General features: G+C 42.0%; 2 protein-coding genes and 1 pseudogene across 2 annotated transcripts; 2 read left to right on the forward strand and 1 right to left on the reverse strand.

Moving 5' to 3' along the window:
- Positions 1-19: 19 nt before the first annotated feature.
- Positions 20-898, forward strand: LOC149831142 (laccase-14 pseudogene; annotated as a pseudogene).
- Positions 899-3,729: 2,831 nt separating this feature from the next.
- On the forward strand, positions 3,730-4,347 carry LOC149831143 (uncharacterized). The gene has a single exon (XM_090012948.1). The coding sequence runs from the start codon at positions 3,730-3,732 to the stop codon at positions 4,345-4,347; it is 618 nt and encodes a 205-aa protein (XP_089869074.1).
- Positions 4,348-15,539: 11,192 nt separating this feature from the next.
- LOC149831144 (uncharacterized) lies at positions 15,540-16,157 on the reverse strand. Its single transcript, XM_090012949.1, has one exon. The coding sequence runs from the start codon at positions 16,155-16,157 to the stop codon at positions 15,540-15,542; it is 618 nt and encodes a 205-aa protein (XP_089869075.1).
- Between the last annotated feature and the right edge of the window lie 243 nt (positions 16,158-16,400).

Below are 16,400 nucleotides of genomic sequence, written 5' to 3' on the forward strand. Positions count from 1 at the left end.
TCGCCTCGTCAATGGTGCCATGACCAGTGGACACTTCTTTGCCATAGCGAATCACACACTTACAGTTGTTGGCAGAGATGGATCCTATGTTAAGCCTTTCATAATAAATTTTGTTGTAATATTGCCGGGGCAAACAATGGATGTTCTTGTGGAAGCCAACCAACCACCAAATCTTTATTACATGGCAGCCACCGCTTACATTGCTACTAGTGAAGAAGATTTTTTTGATACCACCATAACTACAGCTCTAGTTGAATATAAAGGCTGCAACACTTCACAAGCCCAACTCACACTTACATATCTTCCACTATATAATGATATCCATGCAGCATTTGAATTTGCTATGCAAGAGCGAAGTCTAGCATCCGAGTATCACCCTATTGATGTTCCACAGGAAGTTGACTCAAGGTTTTTCTATACATTATCAATGAATATTGAGTTTTGCCCTAATGCCAGCTGCAAATGTATAAATGGAACAAGATTTGCTGTTAGTATGAACAAAATATCATTTATGAATCCATCCATTGACATCATAGGCGCCTACTACAGCAGCAACAAAGGTGTTTACACAACTAATTTCCTAAGCTTTCCACCATATTTGTTCAATTTTGCGGATGTCAGTGATGATTCTCTCTCATCTCCTGAGAAGGGTACAAGAGTGAAGGTGTTGAACTATAATGAAACAGTTGAGCTTGTGTTTCAAGCGACCAGCCTACTAAAATCAGATCATCATCCCATGAATCTACATAGGTATGAATTCTATGTGGTTGGGCTAGGTTTCGGAAACTTTGTATTGGATTCAGGTGGCCATGCAAATTCCAAATGGGTCCCATGCGATAAGATCACAGGTGGACCCACTCTCACCTTATCACGTAGGATCCCCACCAAATGCAGTTAGAAAACTGCTTGCACACCGAGATTATTTCCAAGACGGTTTTCCCCTATATGCAGGAAAACCGTGAAGCATGGCGAGATTGCTGGACAATGGCTACCCAGGAGAGGAGGAGAACCCAAAAACTGCCCTCTCTATAAGAGAGCTTTTTACATCGATAACGGAAATCATCTGAGATACTTATCGATTGTGGTAAAAACACCCTGAAGCAGGCCGTATACTAATAAAACCCTCTCTGTTCTCTCTCCCTCAACTACTGCGCACCTCAGTGTGATCCTAAAGAGTCCCTTTGCTTCAACACTTTGATCCCGAGAAAGACCCATTGAACTACAATTTGGTTGATCCTCCACTGAAAAACACCATCGAAGTTCCATATTTAGGAAGGGTTGCGGTGAGGTTTAAAGCAAGTAACCCAGGCATTACATTCCTTCCCTTTTTATTCCATTATTGTGCTTAGTACTATTCACAATAGAATCAAACTAATTGTCATGAAGTGGATTGGCAGAATTAATCCTCCTTATGCTACATTCACAGGTTTAGTTGCATTGACTGGTTTTATTCCAATGAAATCTTACCTGTTCCTATCAGTTGGATTTATAAATAAGCTGCAATCCACTAAGCAAAAGGATATAAAAAAGAAATGACTGTGTCAATGGAAGCGGGAAAAATCTCATAAGAAAAATTTGCTTAAGAAGTTTACATATGAGAACTTTTCTTTATGAAATTTTTTCTTGTTTGTGTGACATGAGAAAATTGGGTTGGAGTGTTTTCATTAGGGTGAGGACTGCCTCAAAACTGAAAAAATCTTTATAGGAAAATTTTCTTCATCTGGGAGATGGAGAAATTTTTTTCTTGTCAAAATCAGGGCAAAATAGAGAAGTTTTCCTTTAAAAAGAAATTATTGAATGGAAAGAATGGAAAAGTTACCACTTTTTCTGGCTTGCATTTTTCTTAGTATTTTTGTGCTTCCAAACTTGCCGTAAATTGGTTTTTGATTTTGGTTTAACTCCAAAACCTTGCATTACTTACCGGATTGGGTATAAATCATAGTCATGTGCTAATGGGTCTAAACATTGCGCTGTCTGACCCTTGATCTCATATATTCATGGTTTTATACATGCCAATAATAATATCGCTAACCTTGATTTGAATCTGAACATGAAAGCAATTTAGAGGAGATGCAATTTACAATGATCTGACCCAAATCTGACTCGGCGAGACTTCTAAAGGAAATGCTTACATCTTGTTAGATGTCTCTTGATTAATTTATTCTTTCTCGGTTCTTGCTTAATTTGTATTTTGAAAATTTCTTACCAGCACGACATCAATTTGCATGTTATTGTCGCCATAGTTTCTGCATAGCTATTGCTCTCTGTAGCTAGCCTGCTTATATGTTTGTTCATAGGTGTTTGGCTGCTGCATTGCCACTTTGAAAGCCATTTTACTTGGGGAATGTTGATGGTTTTTATAGTGGATGGTCCAACAGATGAAACTACATGCCTCAACTGTGATAAAGCAATGACAGGGGGGGGGGGGCGGCCGGATTCCATGTTGGGTCTTGCCCTTAACACTCTGTGGTTGTACCTAACCTCTGTTTGCCACTGTGCCTGCTTCTCTCCCTTGTGACCCACTTAGCCTACTCACCCATGTACACAATTTGTGTACATATATAAAGCCAGGCAACATTGTTTCCCCAAAAAACAATGTTGGTACGCTTAGCCAACGGGGGTCAGCTTGTGTATAATAGCTGGCATGTCTATTATACCGACGATAGTAGAGCAGAGGATTAACCGTTTGCTTTCGCACTTCCTTTGGTCTGGGAATGTGTCGCACAAAAAGTACCCGCTTGTTTCTTGGCAACAGATCGTTCTCCCGAGGCAGCGAGGCGGCTTGGAGATTCCAGCTCTGAGAAAGAGGAGCATCGTTTTAGTCTTGAAGTGGGCTTGGGAAGCTTCCACATCTCAATCTTCTTGGGCTACGTTTGTTAGGCAAAAATATGGTAGTCTACATGAATCCCTTCTTTCCACACCCAGTTCAGTGTGTCACTCGTCCCTCTGGCTGGAGTGGCGGAAGACACTTCGATCCTTCAGTGGCAGAGATCTTAGGTCGGTCCATGGCCTGCCGTGGCTTCACTGGGCCATGGCGAGCGGAGATAGGTTCTCCATTAAGCAAGTTTACCATTCCTTGTTGCCGTCCGGGATGGACTGGTTTCCCAGTGATTGTATGTGGGGTAAGGGGCCAGCTCCAAGGGCAAAAGCTGGACCGTGTTTAAACCCAAATTAATGTCAGGAAACGGGGGATTCAATTTCCAAGCATGTGCATTCTTTGCGAGAAGGCTGTAGAGGATACGACTCACCTATTTTGGTTCTGCCCGGTCGTTCTAGACTTATTTTTTCAAACTTGGGGTGCGCCACCTGTTCAAACTCGTCCGTGCTCCGTTATTCGGGACCTCTTGCTTGGTCCCAGGATTGTACGACACAAAAAAAAATGGAGATTATTGTGGCGGGTTTGGTTGCTTTCAGCATGGTGGGTCATATGGACCGAAAGAAACGACATCTTTTTCAGGAGCATCAAATTCGATTTCGGAAGGCTTCGGCAACGGGTCATGTCTCATGTGTATCTGGCTCTTAAGTTACATAGTAGGGGGGAGGGGCTGATCGACTTGTACTCTCAATCACAATCTAGATTGTGGTTGTTTTGCTCTTATGTTTCTCTTTTGTCTCTCCCATCCAATATTCTGTTGGATGTATTTTGGTAATGTTGAATGGTAAATGCTCTCTCTCTCTCTCTCTCTCTCTCTCTCTCTCTCTCTCTCTCTCTCTCTCTCTCTCTCCATGATGTGCCCAGCAACACAACAGAGCAACCCCAAGAAGGACCCATCAAAATTTCCTCACCCTCTGCAACAGATCGCAGAGAGCCCCACCCACAGGCTCCTCCTCAAGCAGTGGATCAAAGAAGAGGAACTCATCTTGCAGAGGGTCTCGTTGAAGGAGTCGCAGATCGACGCCGCCCTCAAGGAGATCACTCAGCTTTACTGCTTCTTCTTCCTCTTCCACTCTTCCTTCTTGGTTCTGCTCCACACCTCTCTGCAGAGGGCAGCAACCCCAACTCACTCCTGCCACACATCATGGATCCCCACGCTCCTTTCTCTTGTGTGCTCACTGGTAATGATATGGGCGATCAGATACAAGTTGGACGTTGAGAGCCACACAGAGAGACTTCTCAAGAGGGAGAAGGAAGACGGAAAACTCTTAGTGCAGTGTGTGCAAGAGCTGAAGAAGAAGGGCGTGGAGTTTGATCTCTTGAAGGAGGTGGATGCCTTGAGGAGGGCCAAGAGTCTGAGGGTGGAGGCCAAAGAGGTGAAGAAATGGTCCTTTCGGGACTTTGTGACCCTCTTCTTTGTTGCAATCGCTTGCTCGGTGTTGGTTGTTATCAGAGTTATCGTGTGCAGATAGATTGGATGGCAGGATTGTTGGGTTTAAAGCTCTCAATCGGTTCCCTTTTCAATCTTTCTCAGATGGGGATTCTTTATTTTTGTTATTTTTTGCTCTTTTTTTTCCTTGACCTGTACGCTCGATTGGCCAAGTAGAACGTTTTGTTCTGCTGCTACTGCTGTTTGTTTCTTTTGGAATGTGAACGGAGTGGGCACCATCAATACAGTTGGGATGAACTGTAAGCGATCATATATGATCATTTGGATCATTGGTATTCATAGATGTTGATAAATTCAGTATATTAAATCTCTTTTTGTTAGAAACGATCACAAATGGGAGTATCCATCCTTTAGTGCAGATTGCAAATGAGATTTTTTTCTTCTTTTTACTCTTTCTGTTTTCTTATTGCTCTCTGTAAAGAGATCATTTGGATCATTGGTATTCATAGATGTTGATAAATTCAGTATATTAAATCTCTTTTTGTTAAAAACGATCACAAATGGGAGTATCCATCCGTTAGTGCAGATTGCAAATGAGATTTTTTTCTTCTTTTTTACTCTTTCTGTTTTCTTATTGCTCTCTCTATATATATAGTAACCCATATAGTCGAACACTCAAAAGTGTTCGACGTTATGTTGGACGATCGCTGGCGGCTGATCACGCACACTGGTTTTGAGTAAAACTACGGTCATAGATTGCCTGAAGGTTATTTTTCCACACTCGATGAACGGAACACTCATTCGAGGAAATCCTGTTCCAACCTAACACGTTTTCCTATATATACTCATTTTTTCATATATATTATATGAGAAAATGTTTTGTACACTTGAGTGTATAAGAATGGTTATATACTCAAGCATTTTCTGGCCACATTACACCACGAGATTGGCTGCAATTATCAGGTTCACACCAGCCGGAATGGAGGTTGCCTACCCTGATGGTTTCTGCCCAATCCAGAATGCAAGTGAATGAGTGATTGTTTTAGGTAAACTTGGGTTCAAAATTGTCTCAACAACAGTAGTACAGGGCATTCATGAGACTAAACATTTTATGGCCAGTTACGGGTTGTGATAAGACCGAATATGAGTAGAGAGCATCACACCCATTAAGCTGGTATTCCTTTCGCCAGTTTCTGCCAACACAATGGCCGGAAAATGGTAGAGTATATAGGGCTGCTTATAGGGGTGGCAAAACCTGACACGACCCGCCAACCCGCCTCTTAGGCGGGTTCGGGTTGGGCTTAAGCCAACCCATTTAATAAACGGGTCGACCCGCCTAACCCATTTATTAAACGGGTCGGGTTCGGGTTGGGGTATGCCAACCCGCCAACCCGGCTGACCCGTTTAATAAATAGGTTAGGCAGGCGGGTCAACCCGCCAACCCGACCCGTCAACCCGTCGACCCGCCAACCCGTCGACCCGTCAACCCGACCCGAGAACCTAAGAACCCGTTTACCCGACCCAACCCATTTATTAAATGGGTTGGCGGGTCGTGTCGGGTTACCCATTTATTAAACGGGCCGGGTTCGTGTTTGCCACAACCGACCCGTTTAATAAACGGGTCGGGTTCGGGTTGAGGTATGCTGACCCGCCAACCCATCGGGTCGACCCGCCAACCCGACACGATTGCCACCCCTAGCTGCTTATACACATGAGTGTACATAATTAACCCCCCATTTGGGCGCACACCAAACATTTCAAAGTTTGCAAATGGCCACCAAAGCTTTTAACTGAGTTAATCAAATGATCTTAATTTAATTATTTCTAATTAATTGAGTTATAATTTTTTTAAAATGACCATGCTACTCATGTTTTGTCATAAAAAAAAAGGTCAGATTTTTAAGAAACATTCTGTTTTTTTTTTTCACTTACCAAAATCGTGAGTCATGACGTCTCTCTCTCTCTCTGACATGCAGTTCCATAAATAAGAGAGATAGAACTTGTGTGCCCTACAGCTAAGGATGCACACGAGCTGAGCTTGGGCTGCTTGAAAAATGACTCTGTACAAGCTCGTCTCAGCTCGAGCCGAGCTTAAATAGTATTCCAAAATGTTGTATAAAGAGTTTTTGAGAAGCTGGGATTCAATCCCCGACCACCCCAAACGTTGCACAAACGACCCACCATTACACTAAAACATTTGTTTTGTTTATTGTGGCCAAGAAAAATTTACAAATACTAAAAAAAATATATATATTATCATGCTGCAAAATATATAAGCAGCATATTTGAACTCCAGCACCTTTTGAATAAGAAGTGAACGCCCTAGCCATTAGCACTGCCTTTATATATATACATGTTCAATGGCTCGGTTATGCACACCGAGCCTGGAATTTTGTTCAAGCCAAGCTTAAACTAGTCAAGCCCGAGCCGAGCTCGAGCTAGCACGGCTCGTTGTGCATCCCTACATACCACATCCACCCTGGCATAGAAGCCCCATTGTCGTCATCTTCTCCTCTTCTTTTTCTCCTGCGGAGGCCATTTCTCTCTTTTTTCTGCGGCATCACTTTTCCATTCTTCAAATTTCTCCTAGTATTTCATACGAATGATCCATCACTACTCACCCTAATCACGATGTTTTGCTCGTTTTATTTTGCCCTAGTATTATTTGCGACAAGATTCATGCTTTTTCTGATGTTATGATGCATATATAAATGAATCATTTTTTAAAATCATTGTGAATGTGCCCGTTTTCTTTCTGTTTCTTTGGACTGGTGGATCGTCCCATTTAATTCCTTTGTCGTTGCCTGCAATTTCTGTAGCTACCGTCACTTTCCGATTATCCTTTATGAACTCGTCTAAAATAGATGAAGGAATGAATTAGCTGATGTTTATCAATGACCTAATGGTGTTTATATAAACCTTTTTCTGAAAACACCCGACAATGAACTTCATGGTGCAGTATTGGTTAGAGTCCGTTTTCTTGTTGAGAAAGTCGCGGATTCAAGTATCATTGTAGCTCATAAACTTTTTACTAAATGCATTCAATTGATAGCCCTAGAGACAGACAAACTTATTTGATCATACTTCCATAATAAGAGTTGAGATCATCGTACATTCGTACCCACCAGAATCAATGCAGTCTCTCTCTCTATTTCTTTTTTAAGCCCGCGGTCCACTATGTTGGTGGCCATCTTATCTTTGGTAAGCCTTCTCTGGGTATCTCTCAAGTTGATGAAGGTTTGTTCTTCCTATCATTTGCTCTTCCCTTCAAAGCGGGGGCCTCTCTGTGATCACCTTTGTCTACGGTTTCAACCGTTCCCACCTTCGCTCTGCTTTTTGGACTGATTTGAGTGGGGTTTTTGGTTCTTTTGGGGAGTTGCACCTTCTTATGAGAGACTTTAATTGCTTGTTGTTCATCCATGATTTCAACCTTCCCGTCTCTCCATCAACATCTATACGGGGTTTCCAGGATTTTGTCCAACTACACCAGCTCTATCATATTTCTCTCGTCGGTGAGGCTTTCTCGTGGTCTAATACACGATTATGTCCGTACTGCAGACTGCTAGACCATGTGCTCGTCTCCCCAGATCTTTTGATGATCCTACTTGACATCACCTGCTTTCTTCTTCCTCCTTTTGTCTCTTACCATAGTCAGGTCATTACTCATTGGGGGGAAGGGTTTTTCTCTACTAGGTCTTTCATCTTTGAACAGTGATGGCTGAAAGAGCCGGATTTCGAATTTGTGGTCTTCCGTTCGTGGAACAGGCCTTCCAATGTGGTTAGAGTTGTCGTTTGTTGCCTTGTGAAGCTCTTCCGCCTGACCCGCAATATAAAAGCTTGACTTCAGTCTAATAGCATCAGCAAATTTCAGCACCTGGATGCCTGGGAACAAGAGTTATATGTCGTTCATCACTCTTTGTCATTTTCGGACTTCCTTTCTGATTCCTCTATTCAAAGCTTAAAAGCCAGATCTGTTGAGTTTTCTCTGCTTTTGCAATCATGGCGAATCAAGGATGAAATTCGATGGAAGCAGCGATCGAGAGTGCATTGGCTTGCCGCTGGTGACAACAACACCAGATATTTTTACTCCTTCGCTTCGCACTGGCATAGGAGGCATGTTATCCCTTCTATCTCCATTGAGGGAGTAACATATTCAGCTGATAATGTCATCCCTATGGTTTCTCTCTACTTCAAGGCCCTTTATGTTGTCCAACCCTTCGTTGACGGCTCTATTGGTCCTCTCCTCGTTCAGACTATTGACCTAGCCCAATCTGTATCAATGCAATCTATGTTCGCTGACGATGAGATCTTTTCGACTATTAAAGACCTGTCAGGTTGGAAAGCTCCTGGATTCGACGACTTTTCTGTGGACTTCTTCTGTATCTTTTGGTCTTGCACTAAGAATGATGTTATCAAAGCCTTCGCAGAGTTTCATCGCAATTGTCGGTTGCAAGTACACACGCACTTAGCCATTGTCTCTCTCATCCTTAAGGACGTGGCATCCTTTAATATCTCGAGATTCCATCCTATTTCGGTTTTGGGGGGGCTCTACCGCATTATTGCTTAGGTTTTGGCTAACAGGCTCAGAGTCGTCGCTTCTCAAATTTTCTTGGATTCTCAGTTTGCTTTTATCCCCCTTAGGCGGATTCATCACTCCTTCATCCTGGCCTCGGAAGTCCTGCACTCTTTGAATATCAACGGCCAACCTTTTTTCTCTCTCAAGCTCGACTTCCATAAAGCCTTTGACTCAGTTCATTGACCTTTCTTATTCCATATGCTTGACAACTTCGGTATTGATCATTGTTTCTCTCAATGGGTGTGTGAACTGGTTTCAATTGCTCATTCTATGATTAAGATCAACAAAGTTAGAGGCTCATAGTTCAAGCTTAGGCGCGGTATTCGGCAAGGTTGTCATCTTTCCCCTTTGTTATTTAACGTCATTGTTGAGGGCATCGTGGTTTTGTTTAAGAGGGCTGTGGATTCTGGCTTTATTGATCCCCTCAGTATCCAGGAATTCTCCTATCATATTCTCACCTACGCTGACGATATGATCCTCTTCGGCTGCACCTCCGTGCAGCAAATTTTGAGATTCAAGTTCAGCCTTCAATTTTTCCTCTCTTTGTCGGGTTTATCTCTGAACGACAGTAAATGCTGCATGTCCATGTTCAATGCCCCCCCTTCCTTGTTGGCCATTGGGCAGCAGATTTTTTGTTGCGTTACTTCGGATCCTCTAATTTTCTATTTGGGTCTCCCTTTGCAACTAATGTGTATCCCCTCAGCCACTTAGAATGCCACTATTCAAAAAGTCTAGACCAAAATTTTCTCCTGGAAGGCTTCCTACCTTTCCATTGCAGGTAGGCTTACCCTCATCAAGCACGTCTTATCCTCTATCTCGGTATTTCTTATGTCTATGTTCTTGATGCCCTCGGGCGTGGAGAAGAAATTCTCCCATTTGATAGCGGATTCCTTCTGGTCTGGCTGTCATCCTCAGACTAAGCGTCATCTGGTGGGTTGGAATTCTCTGTTGCTCCCTAGGTGTATGGTGGGTCTAGGGATTCTTGCTCCGAGACTTAGAAGTATTGCTCTCGTCGTGAAGCAATGCTGGATGGCGCACCGTCTTGGTAATTTGTGTGCTCCCTTACTGCATGCTAAATATGGCTCCCTTGAGTCATTCTTTTTTTATCGTCGTCATCACAAGCTTCCTACCTCTCACCTGCGTTGCATGTGGCTCAAAGCCATGTCTTTCATCCTCATGAATGAGGGCAATCCTGACCCTACCGCCCAGCTTTTGCATAGGGCAATTGCGCCTAGCGGTGCCTTCTGCACCAAATCTTTTTATTGGTCTCTTCTTCCTCCTGGCCGAGCTGACTGACTACCTGAGCATTTGCTATGGGCTAAAGGCCCAACTCTGCATTCTCGGTTCTTAGCTTGGTTGATTATGCATGATCGGGTCCAGACGGACAGCTTCCTCAAAAGAGTGGGTTTTCAGCTTCCGAGTCGGTGCGTCTTATGCAATGCGGCGGAAGAATCCACCTATCATTTGTTTTGGGCCTGCCCCATCTTTGTGAATCTCTTCATGAGTATGTGGAACAAACCTGATGTCAACGTGCGACAGGACTCCTTCGCGCTTGATCTTCTATGGGGCCCGTCGTAGGTGCGCAGCTACAAGAGATGGCAACTGATCTGGAGAACTTGGCTCCTCACTACCTGGTGGGCTGTTTGGATGACCCGCAACAATGCGATATTCCGTCAAACTCTGGTTGTTTTCAATAAGCTCGTGCATTGCATCTTGGCTGATGTGTACGCAATTTTGCGCCTCTGCTGCCCTGGTCTCCACCGGGTTCAGTCGCCCTCTCTTCCTCCTAACCCTTGCTGAATTTGTCAGATTTTCGTTCTTTTTTGGACTTTTGTCCTGATGTTTTTCTATTTGCTTTCGTGTTTTCGGCCCTTGGTTTGGGTCTGCTGTTTGTTTGCTCGCGGGCTCAACGTTTGTTGACCCTTTGTCTTAGTAATGTTGATGTTTTGTTAGGCTCTCTCTCTCTCTCTCTCTCTATATATATATATATATATATATATATATATATAATGTTGAGATGCAAGGCCTCTCCTCTCTCACGAAAGATCTACGACGTCTGAGACCCCTCCCCCAGCTTGCTGGAGACCTGCAATCCTCTCTCTCTACTGCTGTAGCCTTGCTCCATCTCCTACCCTATCATCGGAGATCACCTTATCTGCCACCGCCCAGTGCAGAAGGATGACAATAAAAATCTGTTATGGCCCCTGAGCTGGTCTCATCTGCTCCTGTCCCCTTTCTCGCTTGCTCTATTTCTCTTTTGATTTTGTGGGTGAACTCTCTCTCTTTTCTTTATTTGTATTGATGAATTTGGATTCTGTTATTTTGATGGTGATCTTTAGTTTGCATGCCATAGTTTCATCACAGGGGCATGATTCTTGTTTTTTTTTTAGTTGAATGTGATGCTCATCTCCATCCATTGTGAGTAGATCAATCGCTGAATGTTATTAATTCCCGCAATAATTGACGTTAATTTTTGCCTATTTTGATGTAATTTTTTATAGTTTTGTCTCTTCATTTGTGAGGTTTGGATATAGATTTATGTAGTTTTGGGTATGCATTTGCGAAGGAGCTACTTGTGTTTGATATAGAGTTGAGTTGTGTATTCATATGACTAGCCTCGGTGGCTTGTATGATGTGAAGATGCATGTGGAGGAGAGTAATCTGCTCAATGTCTACGAGTCATGAGCATTCTTTTGAAGGGTATCATGTTGCAGAACATCACCATCTAGCCACCTTCATCTCGATCTCCATAAGATGGAAACAAACAAAAATATCCCCTTCTAGATTTTAAATTTTTCATGTAGTTACCGGTTGGCTATGCAAAGAAAGCGTCTAATGCTTTGTTTGAGATGGGCTATTGTCGAATTGTCTGATATCATGATCATTGGCTATAGTTCCAAAGGGACCATACTTGGATTGTATCAATTACATATGCTAATATTGCCCAATATGTTGCCATGCCATCATGTACTCACCATCCATTCACAAACTGCAGGAATAGTCCATGTTTCCTAGCAAACTTTGGATAAGACAATATGTATCTCTTGCAGTTAGATCAGAAAGTATGTAAAGTCTGTTACAAATTCATGTTCAAAACTACCTTCATCTTGTTGATGAATTGTGGTCATACATAAGATAAGAAGTCACTTGAAGTTCATGGGTAAATGCTTCCCTAATACATATGGATCACCTGGTTGTTGAGCTGAACACCACAAATCTTTTGTTCATTCAATGAGATTAATGGTCCTTTTCCATCAAATATGACTGCAGTGGCCACCTATGCTGACCTCACCGGTTAAGAGTGACATACAAGGCATACTGAGAGAAATATGCTCTTTTCCTTCAAGAGAAGACTTAAATATAAGCCATCATTCCAACTTTTATGGACATCTTAGCTCACTAGATTTTTGCACTCTAGTTGCCAAATCTCATATAGGTCAATCTTCATTATCCATTGATATACTTTTTTGCATCTCATTATTTTATATCAATGTGTTGTTTATTCATGCTCATTCCAGATTGCATGGTTCTACTAAAGCTCTGGTTACAGAGCACCTCTTTTCATTATTAGGCAAAAAGGCTATTGTTGCCCAATTTTGTTCTCTGCATTGGAGATGATACATCTGACAAGAATACGCTTGAGGTGATCACAAGTACCACTACATCAGAGCTAGCAGCAAGGAATTCCAGTTCTCAACTTTCCTTTGAAAGCCTTTGATGAGGACACCTTGTCCATCATGAAAACTCAATCTGCATACAAGGAATTGGAAAAAACAAATTGTGCTGTTGCACCTCAGTGCTCAAGTGTTTCATAGCCTGGTGTTGAAGTATTTGGCTGCTAGTTTGGAGTTTTTAAGAACATGGTCTAAAAAAAAGCAAAATTTTGCATTCACTCTTTGCATGTCGATTTTGTTTTTCGTGGATGGTGTTATAATAGACTATGTTGTTCTTTGTTAATGTAAGTTGCTTCTTGTTAATATGGAAAAATGCACTGTGTTGTTAATGTCATTTCATTTGTTTTGTGTAGCTGTGGGTCTTCACATGCTGTCAAATTTTTTAACAACGGACACCATGGAACGACCTTTTCTAACTATGAGACATCAGGGTCTTTCCTTTAGGATATGATGAGCAACACGTTTTTTTTACAAGCAATTATGAGCAACACATCTTAAGCTATTTCTTGCTCATGCATTTTTTTTTTGTGTAAAAAGATGCATCTAGATAATACCAAACATTGCACTACTTTATTTGATAGGGTAATCATGCTGGTTCAATAGCCCAATGAGGAGTGAGCTTGATTCCATACACGTATGGTTGGGTTTAGCATGGTTATAGACGTTGGAGATATTTTTTGAACTTTGACGATTGATTATGAAATTCTTGGTTCATATCGCCAACCCCAATTGTTTTGGGATGAAGGCGTAGTTGTTGTTGTTGACGATTGATTATGAAATTCTTGAAAACCTATATAAACTTCGATTGTTAAGAGGTTCAAAATTTTCATAACTGGATGGCTACCCAGCTACCTACTGTCTTAACCAATGGACCACATGCTAGCTTTTCTCCTCTATGCTCCCATTCATTTTGTTTGAAAAGATAATTGTAATACAGAAGCTAAAATGACATCATGGTGTGTTTAACCTTCTTTCTGTTAATGTGGAATTAAACTTGGAACAAATTAAAATAAGAAACATTATCTTGGATTGGAAAACTTTCCACGACACTAGAGCACTTTAGTCTATTAGCTACCTGGGGTTATCCTACTCATGTCTATGGCAGTAATTTACTAATGTTTGTAGTTGAAAACATATTCACCTGCTAATCGATGCTTTATCAACTTTGGCAAGGCAAGGATGGGTTACCAAGTTTGTTAATACCTTGGTTACAACTTACAATAGCAGAGTCACAACTCACAAGTCTACACTAATGACCTGGTTCAAGAAAATCATTCAAAGGCATCTAACCAATGAACCCAACTGGGCTCATCTTGAACCATGGAAGCCAGTTTGTGGCTTTGTGCACATACGACTTCAAAAGTTTATAACAAGTTTAGATAACCCTAAGTCCTTGAATTATCTTGGTAATTCACATCTTGTAAGTCCGAAAATATATGATTGAGTGCCAAAATAGAAGAGAAAAAATTTCTTCAAGTAAAATGATTAATTGAATACCATACTCAAAATTTGGGCTGGTAGAACCTTCAGTACCATAATTAGAACATTCGGTGCTTAATTAAATTTGATTGACCTCTTTTGAACCTCAGAAACTAATGACAGAACCCAAATTTATCAATGAAGTTGGAAAAGAAAAAGAGATCTAGCCCACGAAATAGAGAGAGAGCAGGCAAGAAGCATAGCAGATTTTCATCCTTATGGGCGGTGGTAGTAGATCAGGCGATCTCCGACGATAGGGTGGGGGGATGGAGCAGACCTCTGGTGAGGAAGGGGGTTGCAGCATCTCTTTAGAGAGAGAGAGAGAGAGTTCACCCACGAAATCAAAAGAGAGAGCAGGCGAAAAAGGGGACATGGCGGAACAAATTTTCATCCTTATGAAGTGGGCTGCGACAATAGATCAAGTAATCTCCGAAGATAGATTGGGAGATGTCAGATGGAGCAAGCCTGCAGCAGAGAGAGAGGATCGCAGGTCTCTGGCAAGCTGGAGAAAGGGTCTCCGGCATCGTAGATCTTAGTGAGAGAGGAGAGGGGCCTTGCATTTCAACAGAGAGAGAGAGAGAGAGGCATTATGTTCGTTCTGGGTACGAATGTACGATTAGGCGGGAACCCAAAAAAATTGAGGCGACGATTCATATATATATATATATATATATATATATAGAGAGAGAGAGAGAGAGAGAGAGAGATATGAGTAATTGGCGCTTTCTGCCCACTCCTCATTCTGCCTGGTTCTGCCCCCTCAAAAATCGATATTTTTGGCATTTTTTCTCACATCTAACACTATATACGTGATCTATAGGTTTTGTTTAGTGAAAACTGGCTTTTGGATTATTTGAATCTGACTTGTATACAGGTTTTTCAATGATCCAAAATCAATGGCTATGGAAAGTACCATTTTTTTTACTCATAAAAATGTCTTTTCCTCAAAAAACATGATCTATCATAAAACACATCAAAACTATGGGGCAGAATGGGGCAAATCGACAAATGAAACCTAATATGTTCAGTTCTCTCTCTCTCTCTCTCTCTCTCTCTCTATATATATATATATATATATATATATATATATATATATATATATATATATATATATAGAGAGAGAGAGAGAGAGAGAGAGAGAGAGAAGGCAATAAACAACAACTGAACAGTGAAAACAGAGAGTAAAAAGAAGAAAATCTCATCTGCAATCTGCACTAACGGATGGATATTCCCATTTGTGGTCGTTTTTAACAAAAAGAGATTTAATATACTGAATTTATCAACATCTATGAATACCAATGATCCAAATGATCTTATATGATCTCTTACAGTTTATCCCAACAGTATTGATGGTGCCCACTCCGTTAACATTCCAAAAATAAAAAGCAGCAGTAGCAGCAGAACAAAACGTTCTACTTGGCCAATCGAGCGTACTGGTCAAGGAAAAAAAAGAGCAAAGATAACAAAAATAAAGAATCACCATCTGAGAAAGATTGAAAAGGGAACCGATTGAGAGCTTTAAACGCAAAAATTCTGCCATCCAATCTAACTGCACAAGATAACTCTGATAACACCCAACACCGAGCAAGCGATTGCAACAAAGAAGAGGGTCACAAAGTCCCGCAAGGACCATTTCTTCACCTCTTTGGCCTCCACCCTCAGACTCTTGGCCCGCCTCAAGGCATCCACCTCCTTCAAGAGATCAAACTCCACGCCCTTCTTCTTCAGCTCTTGCACACACTGCACTAAGAGTTTTCCGTCTTCCTTCTCCCTCTTGAGAAGTCTCTCTGTGTGGCTCTCAACGTCCATCTTGTATCTGATAGCCCATATCATTACCAGTGAGCACACAAGAGAAAGGAGCGTGGGGATCCATGATGTGTGGCAGGAGTGAGTTGGGGTTGCTGCCCTCTGCAGAGAGGTGTGGAGCAGAACCAAGAAGGAAGAGTGGAAGAGGAAGAAGCAGCAGTAAAGCTGCGTGATCTCCTTGCGGGAGGCGTCGATCTGCGACTCCTTCAACGAGACCCTCTGCAAGATGAGTTCCTCTTCTTTGATCCACTGCTTGAGGAGGAGCCTGTGGGTGGGGCTCTCGGCGATCTGCTGCAGAGGGTGAGGGAATTTTGATGGGTCCTTCTTGGGCTTGCTTTGTTCTGTTGTTGGGCACATCATGGTGAGAGAGAGAGAGAGAGAGAGCTTCAGCCTTCAGCATCCATGAAAAAACATAAAGGATTTGAAAAGGAGAGAAAATGGAACGTTGTGACACGTGGCCATCTGGACCCGGGTCATCTTTCGACCGTTAGGGTCTTGAGTGGAGCGTCAAAACAAGGAAAACAAAGACAAGCAATTTTAGCAAACAGGATCAATTGGGTGTAATTGATTTGAAACATTTTTGTACCGTTAGGATAGGAA

Source organism: Nuphar pumila, chromosome 7, assembly GCF_984573655.1.
Source record: "Nuphar pumila chromosome 7, dmNupPumi1.hap1.1, whole genome shotgun sequence".
In the NCBI taxonomy this organism is placed as follows: Eukaryota; Viridiplantae; Streptophyta; class Magnoliopsida; order Nymphaeales; family Nymphaeaceae; genus Nuphar; species Nuphar pumila.

Coding starts and splice junctions, on each gene's coding strand:
- LOC149831143 (XM_090012948.1), top strand. CDS start 3,730: ATGTGCCCAGCAACACAACAGAGCAACCCCAAGAAGGACCCATCAAAA.
- LOC149831144 (XM_090012949.1), bottom strand. CDS start 16,157: ATGTGCCCAACAACAGAACAAAGCAAGCCCAAGAAGGACCCATCAAAA.